Source organism: Punica granatum, chromosome 7 (genome assembly GCF_007655135.1).
Source record: "Punica granatum isolate Tunisia-2019 chromosome 7, ASM765513v2, whole genome shotgun sequence".
NCBI classification, from domain to species: domain Eukaryota; kingdom Viridiplantae; phylum Streptophyta; class Magnoliopsida; order Myrtales; family Lythraceae; genus Punica; species Punica granatum.
The window spans coordinates 6,140,873-6,164,079 of record NC_045133.1 but is presented as its reverse complement, the minus strand read 5'-3'; the positions used below and the strand labels follow the sequence as shown (position 1 = coordinate 6,164,079).

The following is a 23,207-nucleotide window of genomic DNA, read 5'->3' as shown; positions in this document are numbered from 1 at the left end:
AAGGTACTGACTCACTCGTCTAAATTTTTGAGACTTCTGATATTCCAATTAGAGCCACGATATTTTGTTACATAATGCATTTTCTGGTCTAGTTAATCCTGAAACCACAGTGGAGTTTGCGCTTGAGACAAAACATTTTACTTCATTCGTGAATGAACTGGGGACATGATCGGAGCTTTTTCTCTCTGGCCTGTTGAATAAGCATTGTGATTGAAACATTACCTGCTATTGCCAATGTTAATATGCCTAATTTCTTGCAGGAGTATGCCTTCTCTCCTGCAGCACAGGCGATAGAACTTGGTTCTGGAGAATCCAGAGACATCTTGTTCCAGGCAACTCGTGTTGCATAGAGGTTCATCTGTACACTACTGTTCTTATATCTCAACTGAATTCTTCATTTTGCTTAAGATGGATGACGAAAACAGAGAGAGATAATACAGACTGATTGATATATATATATATATTCTCCCTAGTCTTTTGGACTTTCCTCATGATGAAATAAATTGTGACAAGGCCATTGATGGATTAAAGTTCAGTGGAAAGAGCACCATTAACTTCCCCATTGTTCATGAATATTTTCGGTCCAGTGGGTTGACAGGAGACTTCAAATCTCCATTTGTAAGTTGCAAATTTCTGAACTGTCGCTCTGACAGTGTAGGCAGTTCGTATGAGTTTGGCAATTTGATTATAGAAAAAGTTTAACGTAGAACTTCTCAATACAACCAAGAAATCTCGTATTGCTGTATAATGAGATGGCAACTCATCTGCACGTTTTAGGTTAATCTTTGAAGCAGCTTAAGCCATCACTAAGTAGTTATTTATGGAGAAAAAGTGTCGGGACTTTGATTATGCTGACCGTGTCTTTTAATCCAGTGCTAAGGATGTTGTCATGCTTTTGTCGGGTCAGCCGAAAGAAGGTGTTTCAGTGGAAGCTCATTTTCAGCTCGGAGTCAAGAGGCTAAGACACTCACAGACTCTACTTGAAGCTTCTGTCTGAAAGGACTTTCTTCCGGACACGACATATGCGATCCGAGTAGTGAGCAAAGACGCCCTCAGAAGCAGTAAGATGGAGGGAGCCTCCCCGGTATCTGTTACCTTCAATGTAAAACCATCTATAATGCACTTTTCTTTCATTCACTCATATATGCCCAATGTAATGTGTGTTTACATTGTACACCCACATTTTGATGTTTCAAGCATATGATTTTTGGTCTCCGATCTGGGCATGTTGCTTGATTTCTTCAGGTTCGTAATGAGGACATCAAGGGGCTGGACTTATTCGCTCTTTGCCAGTCTGATATGGCTTCGTTCGAGAATGGAAAATATTGTCCGTGTTATCTTATATTTTCTTCATATATTGCCGGAAAAACCGAATAAGTGAACGAGAATGGAGCAGAGACTATTACAAGGGAATTTAAGAGGAAACGCAATAAGAATGAAGCAGAGACTATCTATCATTAAGACTTAAGAGGAACACAATGTCAATTCAACTCGTAGTTGATTACGTGATTGAGCAGACAAATTACATCTCTCCAGATACCAACGAAAACGGATCTCTAATCTAATCTTCTCCGAGTCTGAGCAACAAATTAACCCACGATTCTACCTCAGTCTCTGTCAAGCCCAGGCTCGGAACGGGTGTACTGGCGACAGTTTGAGGCTCGTACGTGACCGATTCGGGGCCATATTGCAGAGGAATAGATGGGTTTAGGAGTGTCGACATTGAATTCGCGACGAATTCGGGGCTATATTGCAGAGGAACAGATGGGTCTAGGAGTGACGACATTGAATTCGTCGGAATGGGTGTATCGGCGGCAGTTTGAGGCTCGTGCGTGACCGATTCGGGCCTATATTGCAGAGGAACAGATGGGTCTAGAAGTGTCGACGTCGAATTCGTCGGAATTGATGAGCCGAACTCGCTGTTCATGGTGCAGCAACGGCGATGACCTGAGAACGCCCCACCACCTGAACTCGAACTCATAGCAGCCATCAAACCACCCTCCAAGCGGCGTGCCACGGCTTGCTGGAGCGATTCGTATTCTCTGATCAATGACTCCAACTCCTCCACGGTCTCGCAAGAACCATCAGGCGCACTCTCGATCCACTTGACAATCGTGTCGAACTCCGATCCCGAAGACGGCGGCCCCCACCACGTAAAGTAATCAGAAACAACGTCTTCCCCGAACGGGTATGGCTTACCCGCTGGTGAGAACGTGAGGATCCCGACCCGGGCACCGCATAGGACCTCGAGCTCGCTGGCCTTGTTGAATAGGCCCTGTCTCCGCTTCGTAAACGTCACATTCTTGGCGGACTTGTTGCCGATTTCTGCAATTTCCGTCCTTCTCCGCTTGCACGACATCCTCAGAGCGAGAAAGAGAGAATGTGGGCACGGGCGCAACGATTGGATGTTGAGAGTGAATGCTACATATGATGAGTGACCGACCACATCGATCAGTTCTGTTGAGAGAGACAGAGGAGAGAGAGAGAGAGAGAGAGGGATGTGCTCGATCTTGGGCAGTTGAGACAGAGACGAGAACGAGAGTAAAGCAGAGTTGTGTTTGTAAGATCAGAGGCCGACTTACAAGTGACCGTTATTTTTAAGCGCCAAAAACGCTTTAGTTTTTTTTTTTAATGCGGTCGAACCGTCAGCCTGCACTTTGCGGGGAATTGTTATATGTAACAGATTTAAGCATATTTTAATTAGTTTACGATTATATAGAATTTGATAACTTTCAAGTTGGTACTGAACATAAAATAAATATTGAGTATACAACACATTCAACAAAAGTTTATTAAATATTTATTAAAATTTATTTTATTTAAAATTAAGGTAAACAATTTGATTTCTTATTCTCAAAAAATTTTAAGTTTTTAGCATCGAAATGGTAAAAATTACTTTGACTTCTAAATCTTATATCTTCTAAATAATAATAAATCAGTCATATAATTCAAAATTTTGAACTCAAGCAGCATTTATTTACTTAGAGTTCTAATCCAAACGGTTTATTTGTTTAAATAGTTCGACTTTATAATTTCTCAAATAATTTAGTTTTTACATGAAAATTCTAATTTGTTATAAAAATTTTTAGAAATCCCTTTATAAATTAGAGCAAGTATTCGGGCGTGAAAAATTATTTTGAGTTTTAACTTAAATTTGTAAATTGTTTCGTTCTTATACACTAAGTTAAAATTCGATATGTTTTACTTGCATAAGATTAGTAAAGTATTATATTATTTAAAAATTCACGATTTTTAAATATTATGAATATTTAACAAGCGATTTATTAACTTCATTCTAACTCTAAGCGAATAAATCGATCGAATTTAATTTCTAAATGATAAATACCGATTCGGTAGTTTCCTTCAACCATCAGGCTGGAACCCATTGACCAAAATTAGACACCACTGTGATATTTTGGTTCATTGAGAAAATGAGGCAAATTACTAGCAAGAACATGGCTTGCTCAAATGAATTATGTTACCCTAAAGAAATCATCAAGAAAAGATCAAGCATAGGCAAGACGCACAAGCGGCCTTACCCGGGCTGCCTTGTCATCTTGAAGCTCTCACTAGTGAACCCGGTTGAGAACTGGCCCATAACACTTGAGTCCTTCACGTACATCTCGAAGTAGTGCAGCAGCCGCCTGACGGGACCAGGCCTGTTCGCTGCCACAACCCTGACATCGTGGCCGTGTAGGTTCATGCCGATGTACTTGATGGAGAACTTGTCGATGGAGATGACGAGAAAGCCGCTGGAGCTGTTGACCAGGTTCAGCTTAGTGGAGCTTCCTCCTCCTCGGCCTCGTCCTTGGCGGAGGGAGTCGCAGTGGAGCAGAGCCTCACCTGATCGAGGAAATATAGGCAGAGATTGTGCCTACTACTAGTGGAGTTGGCGGTGGTAGTAGTGCTTTTGTTACTGCAGCTGTGTTTGTTGCTGTTGTTCATCATATTGAAGTGTAAACCCTAGAAGCTCAATCAGAGGATCTGACGCATCGGGGGAATTTCAGCCGGAACAGAATCTCAACGGAGCTTGCTTGCCAGCATGAGTGAAGAATAGATATACGACTCCTGAGATGACAAGGAGGAACTCAGTTGTCGGTGAAGCTGACTTTCCCTTTCGTTTTGTTTTTCTCTATGAGGAATTGATAGAGGGGAAAATGAGAGAGCTAGACGAAGGGAAAAAAATATTTAATTTGATATTTTAAAATTTGGTTTGGCAATGGGCGGGAACTTTCGCGCCTACCATTTTATTTTATTTTATTTTTAAATTTAAGACTTTGGGCCGGCGCTTTTATGGGTCGACCAAGACTTGTTAACAAGTCGACATGTTATGACAGTAGACTTAGCAAAAAAATTTTAAAAAGAATTGATTTTGGACGACCCACAAAAAACGTCGTCATACGTATGAAGGGGCGACGCTACGGCATGGGTCGGCAAAAAGTTAACCTGTTGCGATGTTTCCACAATCGTTGGCGTAAAAGGACCTTTTGCCAACTCTTTTCCCCCAACAATAAGGCATGGGTCGTCTAAAGCGTATTTTAAGCGACATTTATCTATAGATCGCCCCAGGCCCATCTTTTCATGACTACCGTGGCCAGCGTTTGTATATGGGTTGCCTCAAACAAGTTTTATGTGAAGTTTATTTATGGGTCGCCCCAGGTGCCACCGCGTCGAACTTTTTGACGACGTTTATCTACGGATCGTTCCAAAAAGTCATCCTAAGCTCTTTTTGTTGTAGTGATTGTTACTTATAGTATGTCTTCCACCATTGCTAATTCCTCCGGCACCACTTGCAACTACTTTTTCTTCGGCAAATCCTCCGTGACCTTTGATCGACAGTATGTCTTCTCGAGGTTGCGACAGTCGACCTTCTTCCTACTAAATTTATCCAACCTGCCTCCTCTCCGCTTTAAACATGCTGAGAACTTCCATTGCCATCTATAAACGTTACCATGCACCCTCGATCAAAGAAGCAAACTTTCGCGTCGCATTTCGACAGTCGATTAAACATTGGATTATGGCTTTACTCCACCTCCTCTGTGTCTTACTTAACTGCACGTTAATCAAATCCAACAACTCAAAAACATCCTCAAACCATCGGCATCTTTAACTTGTTAAAAACCCGACCAACATGATGTGCTTCACTTACTTTGCCCGAGCATCAAAGAACTGATCATACACGATGCGACACATTCTCTTCGACTCCTTTGTAGTTGGACTCTTTAGTGTCTCTTGTTCTGCATGATCCACATCTTGGAACCCGATGATGCCTCGAGGGTACATTCTACATCTGATATCACTAGGCGCTAACAGTATTAGACACCTCGAACTTCCCTGGGGAAGATCATCGTCTTCGACATCTTTTTTAGCTCGAAAACCAAACTAAAATTGAAACTCCGTTGAGTATAGCATCTATTCAAACACCTTGGTTTTCCCAATTGTAAATTGTAAATTAACAATAAAAAAAAAGTAAGGCAATGATATACATTTTCACTTAATAACTAAGATGTTTCAGATTCGATACTTGTTGTGGCACTACCCGTATCATTTTATTAGATATTAAGACTTCTATTTCATTATACTAAGACCACGAGCTTCCATTGTCACTAAAAAAAATCATGAACTAACAAGGTCTTTAATTTGAATAGTGATGGCGTTTTTAATTTTTTTTAATGTCTACGTGTTTCTTTACTTATTTTAGCAGATATGCCCATTCCGTCAAGACCAGACGGCGCCGTTTGTTTCCGCCGCTACTGCCGTCAATTGCCCTGCAAACCGCAAAACCCTGGCAAACCCCTCTTGCTGAGCCTCAGCCCACCCACCTGTCGAGGGAAAATGAGCGCAAGCCGTCCGATTGCCACCAAGCTCTTGCAGCTGCGGCTGCTAGCCACGGTGGCGGCGAAGGATGCAAGGTCGTCGACGACCAAGCCTATGAGGATCTACCAGAAGCTGGCGGCTCTCGGAGCCACCGGAGGGAGCGTGTCGAGGACGCTGAATGAGCACATAATGCAGGGGAAATGGGTGACCAAACGGGAGCTGGTGAGAATCGTCAAAGAGCTTCGGAGGTATCGTCGATACGGCCACGCACTTCAGGTTAGTTCCTCCCTGACCGAACCTCGACTTTGTGAAATTGAAGCAGACCTTTGTAATGTTCGGATAGATGAATCCCGGATTGTCATTTCCGTGCTTTGAGGTTAAAGCTTCATCCACAGCACGATCTCTTAGGAAAATCTCTTGTCTATGCGGATTGCCGATGATCTTTGATCATTACTCTGGTCTACGCCGATTGTTGTTTGAGCAAATGATTCGCTCGTTGTCGTATGATTCGAATGTCGATATACAGTTTCAATCACTCAGCTGGTAGTTATTTCTACTGAAACAAAATGATTCATTCTTAATAAGGTAAAAGTGCATGAATAAAGAATCATTGCTTGAGGATGGATATTGTTCATCTATAGTGAACAACAAGAATGAAACAAAACATCATGCTTGGATTGGTTACCCTGTGCTAACAAGTAGGAGTTTTGATGTCGAAGCTGCCTCTTGGATAGGGTAAAGATTCGTTTTTGATGTTTGTTTCTCCTTTAAAAGATCAGAGACGACGCATACTTAGATTAAACATCAGATAAAAGCAAAATCAACATTATTCCATAATTACGTCTTGAGGAGACTGTACACTTGTGCTGCTGTGTGGGAAAGTAATAGCACCGGTGAGGAAATTACAATCGAATTAACATTGTGTTGCTTTGTTTTAGTATAGGTGATAGATTGGATGGAGAATAGGAATATCAACCTTTCATTCACCGAACATGCGGTGCGCTTGGATCTTATATCAAAGGTCAAAGGGGCAGCTGCAGCGGAGAATTATTTCCACAGCCTTCCGGCAACTGCGAAGAACAGGTTTACCTATGGAGCTCTTCTGAATTGCTACAGTAAGGAAGCCATGGAAGACAAGGCATTGCTGCTCTTCAAGGAGATGGAAGAATTGGGTTTTACTTGCCATACTTTGCCTTACAATAACATTATGAGCCTATACATGAGAAAAGGAAAACTTGAGAAAATTCCGAGCCTAGTAGAAGAGATGAAAGAGAGAAACATATCCTTGGACTCATTTACCTATAATATATGGATGCAGAGCTACGCTTGCTCAGATGACATTGATGGAGTTGAAAAGGTCTTCCATGAAATGTTGGAAAAAGATGCGGCTCTTTGTGATTGGACTACTTATAGTAATCTAGCTGCACACTATGTTAAGGCTGGATTAACTGAGAAAGCGGAGGGTGCTCTTAAGAAGCTAGAGTCGGTTATGGATCCGGCGAACCGAGAGGCCTATCATTATCTCATCACTCTCTATGCGGGTCTTTCTAATCTAACGGAGGTTTGTAGAGTGTGGGATTCCTTGAAGGCAGCTTTTCAAGTAACCATCAATATCAGCTATCTTGTAATGCTTGGCAGCCTTCGTAGATTGAAAGACTTGGAGGGTTTAAGAAAAGTTTTCGAGGAGTGGCAGTCTAACTGCACAAGCTATGATGTTAGGGTAGTTAAGATTGTCATTGGTGCTTATCTGGATCAAGACAGACTCGAAGAAGCTGAAGCTATATTCAAGGATGCCTCAACGAGGGCTTCCAGACCATTCTTAAGCGGTATGGAGTTGTTTATGGTTTACTTCTTGAGGAGGGGTTGTTTGGAACGGTGCATGGAGTTTCTGGAAGCTGCCTTGTCCATATCTAAGAACGAGGAGTGGATCCCGCTGGTGTCTACGATCGATGCGTTTCTGTTGCACTTTGAGGGGAACGGAGACGTAAAGGCTGCGAATGAATTGTTCAATCTATTGAAGGAAGTGAGCAGTGTCAAAAGTGTCGCCTACAACTTGTTGCTCAGGGCATATGTGGCTGCAGGCAAGACAGACCCAGAGATGCGTCGAATGATGGATGAAGATGGGGTTGAGATAGATGATGAACTTAAGAAGTTGCTCCAGAAGGTTTGCCCCTCGTAAATTCTTTGCTGGGAGCTACCCTAATTCCGAAGGTATTTTCTGATAGGGTATGGAATGAACTTTATTTCGATCTATTTTACTTTCACAGTCCAGAGATCGGACATTATTCACGAGTGTTATCCCAAATGAAGTGTGTCTCGGTCAAATCAAATATCAGGTGTTGATTGCTGCCGCATTTTTATGCTGACCGAGTTTCTTCTGAATTTCCTTGCATTGATCCTCAATTTGCAATTAGTAGAGAAGTATGTTAGCTGGAGCCCTGGGGGCCCCTTTCAAGCTTTCTGAGGCCTGCAGTTAATATATATAAAAGCCGGAGTGTAGAAGGTATACCGAACAATCCTCTGCGCATGTTTTCTACTGAAGTTCGAATTTGTAGCCTCTCTGACAATGATCAGCGGGGATGGAATGGCATTAAGGGAAATCGACTTGTTTATATAGATAACTAGAGTATACTAATAGGTAGCATGTCGATAATTTGTAAGGATTAATTGGTGAAGTGCGGCCAAGTTAGTGGTGATGCGTGAGATCTCGTGTGGCAGTGGGGCGTTTATATTTTTAAATTGTGAGAGCAGACGGTTCAATAAAACTGATGGAGCACGGATCATCCGACATATGCCTTCGAGAATTGTCGCTCCGAATCCAGCAGTGACCACTTCCCGACCTGCAACTCCAAGAAGGGATGTCGGATTGGTGCCCGGAATTCCTCTCGAATGCTTTAGTTTAGATGTTGATTGAGATGAGTAATATATCCCTTGTGGACTGGTTTACATTTGAGCTCAGGCACCCAATTGTTTTTTTTTTTTTTTCTAATTATTGCACTATATCTAATAATTAAATCTAAGAAATAATGTGAACTACACTCGTCAATTTTATTTATTTTTATGTCCTAACCTTAGATTTATTCAATTACGATTTAAACGAATGTAATCTTTATCACTTTAATGGTTGTGGAAGATATGTTCATTGTTCATTTCCAATTAATTTTTAAATTGCCCCAAAAGTATATTTCCTTTTATTAATTAGTATCGAGGACGTTTCTCTTTTTTCATAGTCCACCGGTTTGGCTTGTTGGGGCAGTCGGTGTTGTGCGGAGCGAGGTGGATCGACCCCTCTCCTCCACCTAATCTACGATGTGCAATGTTGTAGGCGATATAAACTTAACTTGGAGAGTAGTGGTTGTTGTCGAGCACCTTGGGTACCCCACCTCAGATCGGCCCAAAACTGACCTAAAGTCGAGGAAGATCAATGTGGCTTCGCCTCAGTTGGCACCTACTTCACAGTCGAGATCGCCTTGTTATTTGGACATGCTCCCGTCCTGAGGTGGGGGGCCCCCCGTTCTTCTGGGCAAGGGGGTTGTTTTTGTAATCCTTGTGATTTTCTGAAAAATAGAATAATAGAGAGATTCTATACCTCCCTCAGGGATCCAAATGGCCACAGCACAAAACTTCAGGGTGCAAAATAAAATTTCCCATTGACTTTCGCCCACGTAAAGTTCTCCGGCAGGAAACAGCGCTTCAACAATCGATTCAATAAATAAAAGATCGGATTTTCCGTCTTCACTGGAGAGCTCGAAGCATTCAGCGCCGGCGGCAGCCACTCTCTAAACCCATACAAAATCTCCGCTTCGAATCTGATCTGACAGAGACGGAGAAGCAACGCCGGATCCAATCCGGAATGGCGAAGCAGCTCTGTTGATGAGCATCAGATCCTCACCTCGTTCAGCTGCATCTTCTTGAAAACAATGGCGATGAGCTCCGTGCACGCTCTGATCTGGTTACTGGTCGTCGCAGCTCATTCATTTTGGCTCGCTTCAGCTGATATTCATGGCTGCGGCGGCTTTGTCGAGGTAGAGTTGCTCATAGCTAGCTCAGTTTTCTGCATATTTCCATTGCAGCTCGTTAGGGAGATAAGCTGTGGATCTGAATCGGTGTTCGGCGTTATCTCACTTGCTATATACTGGTGGCTTCGGCTTTTTTGTTACGAACACTGAAGTTCTGATGCTCTTATTGGTGCTAATGTCTGCGATTGTGCAGGCGAGTCCATCTCTTATCAAGTCGAGGAAGCCGACTGATGCGAAATTGGATTATTCTCATATCACGGTAATATTTAGTTTACTCGGAAGTAGGATCACTAATATCTCGTGCCACTCATTTACTTCTTTGTTGATAATTTGAGTTTAAGAAAAATAAGATGATTGGTGAATACTCTCATAAGCTAATCTAGGAGTTCGTGCTGATGTCTCGATTTTTTGGTAGCCATATATAACTAAGTCCGAGCAATCAGTGATCACTATTGAGCTTTTTTACTGTGATAAGTAGACACAAAGGGGTACTTAGATGTCATAAGTTCATTAATCTTGATGTTCCAAGAGGTAATTCTTGATTGCCACTCTAGGCCATTGTTTTAAGCCCTGCAGTTTTTCTGGCTGCTGTCTCGTTTCTCCTATTGCTTCATGGCAGCATATTTTGCTAATTTTGTCTGTTCATCAATCTTTGAACAAAGCTTTTTTTGAGCCTTCAAGGAGCTGTACAGGTTCTCGGCTACTCTTAGACCGCAAAAGTATTTTATTGTTTTATTTAATGACCGAGGCAGTGGCCACAGGGATACTTCAAATACCTCTTTGACATCTGAGAGGAATTGTCTTTGAAAATTCACCCAATTAGAATGCAACTTGACCATCTCTATCCACTATACCGAGATATGGGTGATTCGGGCATGGATATCGATATGCAGTGCATGTGAAGTCAATTGCAACATAAAATCTAGTCAATGCCATTTTTTTTTCTCTTGTACTTACTGAACATGCATATTGCATGTTAAATTTGTGCTAAGATCTGTCTAGTTGAATTGCAGGTTGAACTTCGGACTGTTGATGGGCTGGTCAAGGACAAAACCCAATGTGCTCCCAATGGTTATTACTTCATTCCTGTGTATGACAAGGTATTATTTATTTATACTTTTCCAGCATTTTTGGTACTTGGTAGTGCTTTTCTTTTGATTTTGCCTCATTTATTTTTTACAAATTGGTCAAGTTTTTGCTTGCCTTTCTTAAAGGAAAAAAATGATCGATTTGGTTGCATTGGTGGTCACTTCATTCAAGTCACTCTTCATTAAATCTTTCATATTCTTGTTTAGTTCACTTGCATGAGCATGCAGCCTACATACTTTTACATGTATATGTGAAATACTTTTTCTCATCACTGTATTTCATATTTGCAGGGTTCTTTTGTGCTTGGAGTAAACGGTCCAGAAGGATGGTCATGGTCCCCTGACAAGGTTTAGATATTACCTTTCCTCATTGGTCTTTTCCTTTTTACCCCTTATACCCCCAACTCCTGTTTGTTGTCTAACTGATTGATGTGACGCCACCTATCCTGGCCTTCCCCGTTGGTGCATTGGTTATAATTTGAGACAGGTACCTGTGGTTGTGGATAATGCTGGTTGCAATGGCAATGAAGATATCAATTTTCAATTCACTGGGTATTCCTTATGAGTTCTTTATCTAAGTATGTTTGCAGCTTCCCTGATCTGGAGTTATGTGCTCATGCTTGTTTCGTTTTCATTCAATTCTACGCATGATAGGTTCACCATATCAGGACGAGTTGTTGGAGCTGTTGGCGGAGAGAGTTGTGCCCTGAAAAATGGAGGTCCTTCAAACGTAAATGTTGAGCTTTTGTCTTCTAGTGGCGACCTTGTCTCTTCTGTCTCAACATCAGCTGAAGGGAGCTACTTATTCAAAAATATAGTTCCAGGTATGTGTTGTCACTTGTGGATTTTATCTTGTTGAACTTCATACTATATGTAAACTTGCTAAGGTTAAGTTTTTCAACAAGCATATGTAAACTTCTCCATTCATTGCTACTGTTGATATTTGAATTAGGGTAGCATATCCTAATCTGTTATTTTTACTGTTTATTTAAATGCAATCATATATTGTTGCTGTGGCTTGGTGTGTACTTTTCCTCATACTTCATTTTAGGTATCCAGTAATTTTACATTAGAACTGGTCTATGTGTGTAGGGACCTATACATTACATGCTTCACATCCTGATTTGAAGGTTGAAGTTCGAGGTTCGACAGAGGTTGTTTACTTACCTTGTATTATTTTCCCCTTGCTGTGACAGTCCTTTTGATGTTTTCTGCTCAAGTTCAACTGTGACATTGAAAAAGGAGCTGGAACTTAATAAGCTTAGCAGTGTTTATACTTTATACACATTGTGTAAAATTGTAGATCTTGAACTATTATTTGCCTATTTGCCAAATATCTGTTTCCATTGCAGGCTATGGATAATTATATCTATATTTGTTTATCTTTTCTGATCAGCAGGTGCAATTGGGATTTGGGAATGGAGTGGTAGATGACATCTTTTTTGTGCCTGGATATAATATCCACGGTTCAGTTGTGGCCCAGGTAAGATAAGGTTGTTAAGAATTGCTATTTCTTATATATTTGAATTGTTTCGCTATTCACCCAGTGTATATGCAGAAATTCTTCTAAAAGAATTTGTGGTATCTTTTCTTTTATCTTTAATAATTGAGAATAGTACTACTATCAAAAACCATGGTCAGGACATATATTTACCTTCAAAATGGTGCATCATGTGCTTGATGATCTCTTTCTGGAAAATCAGAGTGGGAATTCCTTAGATTTGCATCACAACTATATACTTTGGGTCTTCAACTTCTTATATTCTCTTTTGCCATTATAATTGAGGATATATTTTTTTCAACATTTTGGTAGGGCAATCCTATATTGGGAGTTCACATTTATCTCTACTCAGATGATGTTATGGAGGTGAATTGTCATGAAAAGACCGATTCTTCACCTGGGGGAGAGAAAGCTCTTTGTCACACAATATCTAATGCTGATGGAATGTTCACATTCAAATCAATACCTTGCGGTAATTCTCCGTTTTAATTAAAATATTCTTGTGACATGTCTTTCTTTCTGCTCTTCTTTTTGACTCACATTTCCCCTTGGCTTATTAAATTTTTAAAGCCTTAACAATATGAATTTCTTGAATTGCTGCTGGCTTACACGATGAAATAATTATTACAGGAACTTATACACTAAAGCCTTATTACAAGGGTGAGAATACCGTTTTTGACGTTTCACCTCCAGTTTTATCAGTTTCAGTCAAGCATCAACATGTAACTGTCCCTCAGAAGTTTCAGGTAAGGATTTGCTGCTTTCAAGTAGAAAGGAAAACCCTTGGAGTTTTCATGCTACTATCTTCTTGACTTGGAATTTGTGGTTGAGATTGTCTAGGTGCCATATTGGGTTTCCTTCTACTATTTGACGAGTGTTTATCCAAGTCATATTTGATTTTTTATTACAAAGCACTGTAGTATTGTTCTTACACTAATTCCTTGTCAATCTGGGTTGTCCTTTGAAGAAATTCATCAATTTTACTTTCCTTATATCTGAGTTTCATTTTTCCCTTTTCCGTTAGGTGGTAGTTGTAACAATATAGTAATACACACCTCCCTGACTGAATAAAATTGGATAACTAGTCATATGACCTGTTAGGTAGTTGTAGAAGCATTTTAAAAGATACATATCCATTGAGCAGCTAGAGCCACAATAAAGCTAAAAGGTATGATTTAAGAATGCTGATTTTAAGGCATCTTCATTTGCTGTAAAAAGTTACGTGTTATTTTTCTTATTGCTTCTTATGACATGATTTTTCCTCTGATCTCTCCCCCCCCCAACCTTCTTCTCCTTTTCTGTAGGTGACTGGATTTTCAGTTGGTGGTCGTGTTGTTGATGGGAATGAGATGGGAGTAGAGAGTGTCAAGATTATAGTTGATGGTCAGGAAAGGTCAATCACCGATAAGCAAGGGTATTACAAGCTTGATCAGGTGTTTTTTTTTCTCTCTTCCCCACCTTCTCCCTCCCTCCTTTGTGTTTACTTCAGCTACTATGTTGAATCCTGCAATTGATAGATTGAGTGAAAATGAATATAGTACCTGATTTTTTTTCTTTCTTGTGGTACTTGTGACAGGTGACATCCAATCGTTATACTGTAGAAGCTGTGAAGGAGCACTACAAGTTCGACATGTTGAAGGATTTCTTGGTATATCATCTAAAGTAGTCTACACCTCTCTCTGTTTGCCTATGCCTAGCTCCCTTTAATCTCTACAGCACAGAGCAAGAAATATGGTTGAGTATATTGCTGGTTGAGTTTGCGCTGTTAATCTCTATTTTCCACTGGCAATATCAATTTGTTCAGGTGTTGCCAAATATGGCCTCTGTACTGGACATTAAAGCAATTGCCTATGATGTTTGTGGCACTGTTCGCACAATTACAGCTGGACAGAAAGCTAAGGTTATTTTGCTTGTGTTTTCCCAATGTTCAGTTTGCCTTATATTTAAATTCATTTATTGACGATTCTGTGTTAATAGGTGGCTCTGACTCATGGTCCTGAAAATGTCAAACCTCAAAGGAAATTGACAGATGAAAGTGGAAAGTTCTGCTTTGAGGTATGTCAAGCAAATAGAGTCAAACTGCCCCTTGAAATACTGGCAATCTGAGTAATGCAGTGGATACGAGGCCATAGGATCAGTGAGTAGCAATTAGAATTGGCATATGAGTTGATAGGTAACAACTGTATTTGCTGCTATCGTTTACTGCAGTTGTCTGAAAGAGTGAGTAGCAATTCATATTATAGTGAACAATTCTCTTTGGATTTTGATGCTGCTTTACACTGACGACCTAGCTTTGCTCAATTGGTACAAACCACCTTTGCGTTGGCACGTGGTGCAACCGCCCTAGGTGTAACAAGCATTATCTTGATTCAGGGATGATGATTTTGTGGCAGTGATGGGCCTCAATTTCATCCAACATCTGTAGTTGAGATTTTCCAATGAATTATATTTTTTTAATGGAAAGTTTTCATGTTATTGTCACGTTTATGTTCTTTACAAGTATGGTTGATCCTCTATTAAAAAATTGGTCTGAGTTTACCTAGTTTAACATTTATCTTTTTCAGAAGGTAATTCTCTTTTTTCTACTGATGCAAGCTTGCCTTTCGTACATGTTCGAACTAATGTTTTCCCCCTCTGGTATTGCGCAGGTTCCACTGGGTGAATATCGCTTATCTGCTTTATCCGCGACTTCAGAGAGTGCTCCAGGACTTCTGTTTTTACCAACCTACATTGACTTTGCAGTTAAAAGTCCATTACTAAATATTGAATTTTCTCAGGTAATGCTTTCTTCCTCTAATAGTTATTATTAATCTGTAGCTTCTTGCTGAATTGATTCTCAGATGTTGAAGGTTGCTTCTATAGATAATTTGTTCGTGCACTCTGATGTAATGGGGTTGGTTGTGTACCCTACATCATAATTGTTATTGATCCTTCTGACTTCATGATAATTGCATTAAATATCTTACTGGGAATCGCTCTACCACCTCTTATGACTGATGAAGAGGGAAACTATATGATATGGTTAAAGATTGTTTATTTAAATTTTTTATTCTGCAGGGAAATCTGATTACTGAACAGTCAATGTCTTTGTTGTAGAAGGGACATTATCTGGCCTGGATAGCCAACATAGGTTTTTAGGTATATACTATGGCTGGCAGGTTCTGATTGTGAGGAGCTAATTACTTGGTGTAGACATTCGAGGTAGTACGGATGAAAGAGACTGAGAATATCATTCCCCTCATTGGTGTTGGCTAGTGCTGAATTGAGATTATGGAGTAATGTGATGGATCTTGACAAGACAATCTTTCTATTTTTGCACAATTTAATTAGCTTAGAGTTTTCACTTTCAGAATTATTATGTTATGCTGGATGCAGGATAAACCTTCTGACTGAAATAAAAATAGATATCCACTGAAAGTTTTGTTGCATAATGTTCTTTTGTATGCCAGTCCCATTTCATCTGAAGCTGCCATCAAGAACTCCGTTGATTGTTGGAAGTTTGTTTAGTACATTATATGGCCCAGTGTGAGTAAGATCACGTTGTGAAAAGAGTAAATTAAGAAGTTCTGTCAAGATGTTCAAGTCCACTTGTCATTGTTGTTTGAGGTTATGGTTCATCTGGTCATGCCTTAGCAATCTAGATGGATTCATCTGTCTCTCTCATCTCATTTATGCGTGTGTTATATGTGACATGTCTTGTGACACAATGTTTTCCCCCAAATGAAGGCTTTGGTCAATGTGCTTGGTCATGTGGAATGCAAGGAGAAATGTGGCCCATCTGTTTCAGTTACTCTAACAAGATTGGCTAATAAGCATGGTGGAGAGAGGAAGACAGTGGAGTTGAGCAATGATAGCAGCGAATTCATCTTTTCAGATGTCTTGCCCGGGAAATACAGACTTGAGGTAACCTTTTAATATCCAGTCTCTAATACAGTAACCACTCACGACAAAATTTGATCCTAAGTATGGGGAATTTGTTTTCGTGGAATCTAAGGTGTAGTAGTGGTGTTTAGACGTGCTAAATAGTTTTGCTCTTCAAGTCTAGATGTGTTCATCTAGACCTGATCTTACCATGTTTTAACTTTCATTGTTCTAGGTCAGGCGCAACCCTGAGAAGATGAACTCTGGGCAAGATAATTGGTGTTGGCAACAGAGTTCAATTGATGTTGATGTTGGTGCTAAGGATCTCGAGGGTTTAGTATTTGTTCAGAAAGGGTATTGGGTTAATGTCATCTCCACTCATGACGTGGATGCTACTCTGACCCACTCTGATGGTTCATCACTTAATTTGAAAATCAAGGTTGCTTACAATGAACTGAAGTTTGAGATCCATATTATTATGTTAAATTGCGGAGTGTTTCTCATGTGAAGCTTATAATCTTCTTTGTAAAACTGCAGAAAGGTCCCCAACGCATATGCATAGAGTCTCCTGGAATCCATGAATTACAATTCGTTGATTCATGCATTTTCTTTGGAAGTTCATCTGTGAAGGTTGATACATCAAGTCCTTCGGTATGTATATTTTCGTTTACTTTTTTTTTTTTACCTTTCATCAAATGGTTTTTCTTTGGAGGAATTTATCACATCATCTTATTTTCGTTGCACAGCCTGTCTATTTAAGAGGAGAGAAGTATCTTGTCAAAGGACAAATTATTATAGACTCCAGTGTGGCTCAGTTACCCAAGGATATTGTTGTTGACATGGTAAACAGTGATGGCAATGCTATTGACACGGCTGCAGCAGGCCTTTTGTCCGCTGGAGATGAAGACACAAGTGCTGCTACATTTGAATACTCCATATGGGCGAATCTCGGAGATAAAATAACCTTCATCCCTCGAGACTCCAGGTCCATATAATTACTGGTTCATCTATTGAAAAGTTAATTTGCTTGTTCTCCTCAGAAGGTGTTTGCTAATTTCTCTACCATTCTCCATTTCTTTCTGTATGCGCGACTGCCTACTGTGCTAAACAACCTTTTGTACCTTAATTTTTATAATTGTCATCTCCACTGGCATTCCTGATCATTTTCAAAATTTTATTTTTAGGGTATAGTTCATCTATGCAGCTGATAGTTCACACGGTTAAAATTAAAGTTTGCATCATCTCCATTTTTCCCCTTCATTCAATTAACTGAAGTAGAATGTTGAATTTCTGGCTTATTTTGCTTTAACCAACAGTGATTTTGATATACTGTGGACATCATATGATACCATTATTTTTTTGCCAAATCATACAATACTTTGCGCCCCCACCCCCCCCCCCCCCCCCCCCAAAAAAAAAATGAAGGAAAAAGAAAGAAAATCGTACGATACCATTAGTGTAGATGGGTACATGTACTTCTTGGACCATATTGAGTCGAGCAAAGATTAAGATCTTGATTGAGCATGTCCCTTGGGTCAAACGTATTTGCTTTAGTCTCTTTCGGCTTTATCTGTGATTTATTTTCTTCCCACGTTCTAGTGAGTTCTGATATAATATTGTAGCAAACCATGCTTGCCTGCTTATTTTGGCTTATGCATTATTGCTTCTATCGAGTACAATGCTGAGTTGTCTTCTCTTGTATTTCAGGGATGATGGGGAAAAGAAGATTTTGTTTTATCCTAGACAACAGCAGGCAAGCATTGTTTGCATTTTACTGATCCCAAATTTTGCTTCTCTGTATCTTTCTTTAAAATTTATCCTTTAACCATTGAGCAACCTAATCTATTGGCAGGTTTTAGTTAAACACGGTGGCTGCCAATCTTCAGTTGCTCCATTTACGGGTCGGCCTGGGTTGTACATTGAAGGATCAGTCTCGCCACCTATTTCTGGTGTTGACATTAAGGTTATAGCTGCAGGAGACAGTGAGAATGCTCCACTTAGGAAAGGTGATTTGGCCCTTGACACTACTACGAGGGAAGATGGTTCCTTTGTGGTAGGGCCTCTCTATGATGATATAACATACAAAGTCAAGGCTTCTAAGGTTTGGATGAGCACTTAACTCTTCTTTCTTGTTGTCTTTAGTGACTGAACTTCATCATTGCTATCTGCCTCTTGCATTCCCTGGAAAAAGAGTTTTGAATTCGTAATCTCAATGAAGTTCATCCAAATATTATGATGGGGATTTTAGTTGCGCCTTCTGTAAATGCTACAGTTTTAACAGAAAAAATTGCCTTGTTTATTTGCCTCTCCATGGTTTAAGAACAAGTCCAATAGTTGCGCATTGATGGCAATTATAGGTGGCCAATAGGCAAGTCCAGTGTCATAACACTAGTTCAAGAGTCTATCTTTTAAACTATGACTACTGATACTCCGATTATTGAAGAATTGAACATTTTTGTTGTACAAAATGACTGTATTTCGTGATATTCTTTTCTTATTCCTGTGGCATTTGATATTCACATTATTGAGGAATAATTCATCACTTCTGTGTACTACAAATAACTTTATTTCCTGACATTTCTCCTATTCCTGCAGTCTGGGTATCATCTCAAGCAAGTGGGACCTTATTCTTTCTCTTGCCAGAAGCTTGGTCAAATATCTGTTCATGTACATTCGAAGGATGATGCTAGCGAACCCATCCCATCTGTGCTACTTTCATTGAGTGGGGATGATGGCTATAGGAACAACTCTGTTTCTAGTGCTGGTGGAACATTCCTCTTTGATAACTTATTCCCCGGCAGTTTCTATTTGCGTCCTCTGCTCAAGGTATGGAAGTGGAACTCTCAAGAAATTTCAATTGAATTTATTTGTGTCTCTCATCTAAATTTTTGAGACTTCTGATATTTCAATCTTGGAGCCACGATTTTTTGTTACTGTCAAAACATTTTACTTCATTTATGAGTGAACTGGGGTCATGATCAGAGCTTTTTCTCTCTGGCCTATCGAATAACCATTGTAATTGAAACATTACCTGCCACTTCTTACTCAATGTTGATATGCCTAATTTCTTGCAGGAGTATGCCTTCTCTCCTGCAGCACAGGCGATAGAACTTGGTTCTGGAGAATCCAGAGAAATCGTGTTCCAGGCAACTCGTGTTGCATACAGGTTCGTCTATACACTACTATTCTTAAACCTTCACTCAATTCTTTAATTTGTTTAAGATGAATGACAGAAAAAGATAGATATAATGTAGTGTAATATGATGAAGAAATTGTGATAAGGCCATTGATGGATTAAAACTGAGTAAAAAGAGCACCATTAACATCACCATTTTTCATGAATATTTCCCGCACAGTGGGTTGACAGTAGAATTCAAATCTCCATTTGTAAGATGCAGTTTTCTGAACTGTCATTCTGTCAGAGAAGAAAGTTCATATGAGTTTGGCGATTGTGATTGTAAAAAAAGTTAAATGTAGCACTACTCGATGCAACCAAGAAATCTGTATTGCTGTATAATGAGATGGCAACTCAACTGCATGTTTTGGTTAATTTTTGGAGCAACTTAGGCAATAACTGAATAATTATTTATACAGAAAAAGCGTTGGGACTTGATTATGCTGACTGTGCCTTTTAATACAGTGCTATGGGTGTTGTCACACTTTTGTCGGGTCAGCCGAAAGAAGGTGTTTCGGTGGAAGCTCGTTCGGAGTCAAAAGGCTACTATGAGGAGACACTTACAGACTCCACTGGAAGCTTCCGTCTGAGAGGACTTCTTCCGGACACAACATATGCGATCCGAGTAGTGAGCAAAGATGGCCTCAGAGGCAGTAAGATTGAGCGAGCCTCCCCAGAATCTGTTACTGTCATGGTAAAACATCTACAATGCAATTCTTTTTCGTTCATTCATATATCCTCAATATACATACACCCACAATTTGATGTATCAAGCATATGATTTTTGGTTTCTGATCTGTGCCTGTTGCTTGATTTCTTCAGGTTGGTAACGAGGAAATCAAAGGGCTGGACTTTGTGGTCTTTGAGCAGCCCGAAAGGACCATCTTAAGTTCCCATGTTGAAGGACAGAAGATTAGGGAACTGCACTCGAGTCTTTTTGTCGAGATTAAATCGGCTACTGACCCATCCAAGGTCATATCCATCTTCCCGCTCCCTCTCTCAAATTTCTTCCAGGTGAAGGATTTGCTCAAGGGCAAGTACCTTCTTCAGCTCCGGTCTGAATTCCCTTCTACCATCCACAAGTTTGAGTCCGAGGTTATCGAGGTCGACTTGGAGAAGAATTCCCAAATCCATGTGGGCCCTCTCAGATACAAGATTGAAGATGCTCACCACAAGCAGGATTTAACAGTTGCACCGTTGTTTCCTCTTATTGTCGGAGTCTCTGTGATCGTCTTATTCATCAGCATGCCAAGGTAACTCTACGGAGAAAACTTCCAAATATTTCCTCCTAAGATTCATTGTTCTGTTCCGTTACTCTTTACATTCTATGTTAACGTTCTTTCATCATTCCATTCCCGATTTGTCAAAGGTTGAAGGACATCTACCAAGGCTCAATCGGAATGTCAGCTCCAGGAATTGGTGCAGCTCCGAAGAAGGAGTTCAGGAAGCAAGTCGTTAGAAAGAAGACTTACTAGATGTGCCCTTTCTGACTTCTCGGCGAGGTAGTGTAGGTGCTCTTAAGAGCAAAATTTTCAAGAGGAGATGAATCGATGATCCCTAACTCGGACAGTGTTTGGTTAATGTTAGGTACTCAGGCCTTGTAAGGACATAAGACTCGACAGTTTCCGACTTTTAAGGGATGAAATTTTGTTTAGCTCGAGGTCTCCGAGGATCTATCAATGGTACTTAGACGTACGTGTAACTCGGTTTTTTTATGAGTATTGACCATTTTATATCCCGTATATTGCCAAAAAAGAAAGACAATATTCGTTCTTCACTCGCCTTGGTACGAGCTGACTTCGAGAACGGAAAATGTATCTGTTTCATCTTCTGCAGATTGCCGGAAAAAGCACATAAACGAACGTAAGAATGAATCAGAGACTTATCTCATAAGGGAATTATTAAGAGGAACTCAATATCATTGAATTAAAGCGAGAATTAAGAGGAACAAACAAGCAATATCAATTCAACTCGGAGTTGATTACATGATTGATAGAGCAAAAGTCAATCTCTAATCTAATCTGATCTGATCTAATCTAACACAAAAGTCGATCTCTAATCTAATCTTTCTCCAAGCAGGGTATCAACCCACGCGTCTATCTCGGCCTCCGTCAAGCCTGAAGTCATCGAGTCGGGTGTATTGGCGGCAGTGGGAGGCTCGAGTGGGTAGGTGACTGACTCGGGGTCATATTGCAGCAGAGGAACGGATGGGTTTAAGAGTGTCGAGACCCACGCTTCTACTTCGGCCTCCATCAAGCCTGAAGTCGTCAAGTCGGGTGTATTGGCGGCGGTGGGAGGCTCGAGTGGGTAGGTGACTGACTCGGGGCCACATTGCAGAGTAACGGATGGGTTCAAGAGTGTCGGGACCCACGCTTCTACTTCGGCCTCCGTCAAGCCTGAAGTCGTCGAGTAGGGTGTATTGGCGGCGGTGTGAGGCTCGAGTGGGTAGGTGACTGACTCGGGGCCATATTGCAGCAGAGGAACGGATGGGTTCAAGAGTGTCGGGACCCACGCTTCTACTTCGGCCTCCGTCAAGCCTGAAGTCGTCGAGTCGGGTGTATTGGCGGCAGTGTGAGGCTCGAGTGGGTAGGCGACTGACTCGGGGCCATATTGCAGCAGAGGAACGGATGGGTTCAAGAGTGTCGGGACCCACGCTTCTACTTCGGCCTCCGTCAAGCCTGAAGTCGTCGAGTAGGGTGTATTGGCGGCGGTGTGAGGCTCGAGTGGGTAGGTGACTGACTCGGGGCCATATTGCAGCGGAGGAACGGATGGGTTCAAGAGTGTCGAGACCCACGCTTCTACTTCGGCCTCCGTCAAGCCTGAAGTCATCGAGTCGGGTGTATTGGCGGCGGTGTGAGGCTCGAGTGGGTCGGTGATTGACTCGGGGCCATATTGCAGAGGAACGGACCGGTTTAAGAGTGTCGACGCCTTAGTTGTCTGAATTGATGAGCCAAACTCGCCATTCATGGCGCAGCAACTGTGAAAACCCGAGATAGCCCCACGCGAACCCGAACTTGAAGCAGCGAACGAGCCACTCTCCAAGCGGCGTGCCACGGCTTGCTGGAGCGACTCGTTTTCTCTGATCAGTGACTCCAACTCCTCCACAGTCTCGCAAGAACCATCAGGCGCGCTCTTAATCCTCTTGACAGTCGTGTCAAACTCCGATCCCGAAGACGGCCTCGACTGCATCAAGTAATCGGCAATAACATCTTCCCCAAACAAGAACGGCTTTCCTGCCGGCGAGAACGTGACAATCCCGACCCGGACACCGCATAGGACGCTGAGCTCGCTAGCCTTCTTGAACAGCCCCTGTCTCCGCTTTGTAAAAGTCACATTCTTGGCGGACTTGTTGCGGATTTCCGCGATTTCCGTCCTCCGCTTGCACGTCATCACCGCAGAGAGAGAGAGAGAGAGAGAGAGGGGGGTAATGGGCACAGGATGATGATTGAATGTTGAGTCGAGAATGAGGGAGTTAACGTGGGCACAGAGGATCGATGTTTGAGAAGACCAGATGAAGAGAGAGAGTGACGGAGGGACAGAGACGATATAGAGAGAGAGAGAGAGAGGCGGTGATGTTGTGTTGTGTCCGAAGTGACCGTTGCTTTCTAGCGCCAACAAGACGCGATCAGTTTTGCTCAATTTGTTCGCCGATGTTTTATTAATTTTGCTCTTCCCTTTTCTTTTTTTCTTAAGACAATTATCATACTAAGTCACTACATTTATTAAACTTCAAGAGTATATAAGAT

The 23,207-nt window shown here is 41.1% G+C and overlaps 4 protein-coding genes across 6 annotated transcripts; 2 read left to right on the top strand and 2 right to left on the bottom strand.

The window, feature by feature from the left end:
• Positions 1 to 1,462: 1,462 nt before the first annotated feature.
• Positions 1,463 to 4,146, bottom strand: LOC116213285 (myocyte-specific enhancer factor 2D-like). The gene is made up of 2 exons (XM_031548162.1): positions 3,540 to 4,146; positions 1,463 to 2,421 (listed from the first exon to the last, which is right to left on the bottom strand). The coding sequence occupies exon 2, from the start codon at positions 2,357 to 2,359 to the stop codon at positions 1,562 to 1,564; it is 798 nt and encodes a 265-aa protein (XP_031404022.1). The 5' UTR covers positions 2,360 to 2,421; positions 3,540 to 4,146; the 3' UTR covers positions 1,463 to 1,561.
• A 1,641-nt stretch (positions 4,147 to 5,787) lies between these two features.
• LOC116212650 (pentatricopeptide repeat-containing protein At1g02370, mitochondrial-like) lies at positions 5,788 to 8,353 on the top strand. Of its 2 annotated transcripts, none has more exons than XM_031547286.1 (2): positions 5,788 to 6,093; positions 6,761 to 8,353. In XM_031547286.1, exons 1-2 carry the CDS (start codon positions 5,836 to 5,838, stop codon positions 7,994 to 7,996), a joined length of 1,494 nt encoding a protein of 497 aa, XP_031403146.1. In that variant the 5' UTR covers positions 5,788 to 5,835; the 3' UTR covers positions 7,997 to 8,353. The 2 variants fall into 2 exon arrangements, with proteins under 2 accessions (XP_031403146.1, XP_031403147.1); XM_031547287.1 differs by having other exon boundaries at positions 5,956 to 6,093; positions 6,756 to 8,353.
• Positions 8,354 to 9,484: 1,131 nt separating this feature from the next.
• LOC116212649 (nodal modulator 1) lies at positions 9,485 to 21,199 on the top strand. 2 transcript variants are annotated; one of them, XM_031547283.1, is made up of 26 exons: positions 9,485 to 9,842; positions 10,030 to 10,095; positions 10,850 to 10,936; positions 11,216 to 11,272; positions 11,412 to 11,476; positions 11,579 to 11,748; positions 12,017 to 12,078; positions 12,321 to 12,407; positions 12,738 to 12,897; positions 13,056 to 13,171; positions 13,730 to 13,858; positions 14,002 to 14,073; positions 14,230 to 14,325; positions 14,403 to 14,480; positions 15,074 to 15,202; positions 16,152 to 16,328; positions 16,522 to 16,725; positions 16,824 to 16,937; positions 17,033 to 17,271; positions 17,994 to 18,039; positions 18,139 to 18,387; positions 18,882 to 19,112; positions 19,361 to 19,452; positions 19,927 to 20,155; positions 20,284 to 20,714; positions 20,831 to 21,199. In XM_031547283.1, the coding sequence occupies exons 1-26, from the start codon at positions 9,738 to 9,740 to the stop codon at positions 20,934 to 20,936; spliced, it is 3,597 nt and encodes a 1,198-aa protein (XP_031403143.1). In that variant the 5' UTR covers positions 9,485 to 9,737; the 3' UTR covers positions 20,937 to 21,199. The 2 variants fall into 2 exon arrangements, with proteins under 2 accessions (XP_031403143.1, XP_031403144.1); XM_031547284.1 differs by having other exon boundaries at positions 9,486 to 9,842; positions 12,324 to 12,407.
• On the bottom strand, positions 20,959 to 22,942 carry LOC116212651 (myocyte-specific enhancer factor 2D-like). Its single transcript, XM_031547288.1, has one exon. The coding sequence runs from the start codon at positions 22,849 to 22,851 to the stop codon at positions 21,517 to 21,519; it is 1,335 nt and encodes a 444-aa protein (XP_031403148.1). The 5' UTR covers positions 22,852 to 22,942; the 3' UTR covers positions 20,959 to 21,516.
• Positions 22,943 to 23,207: the final 265 nt, after the last annotated feature.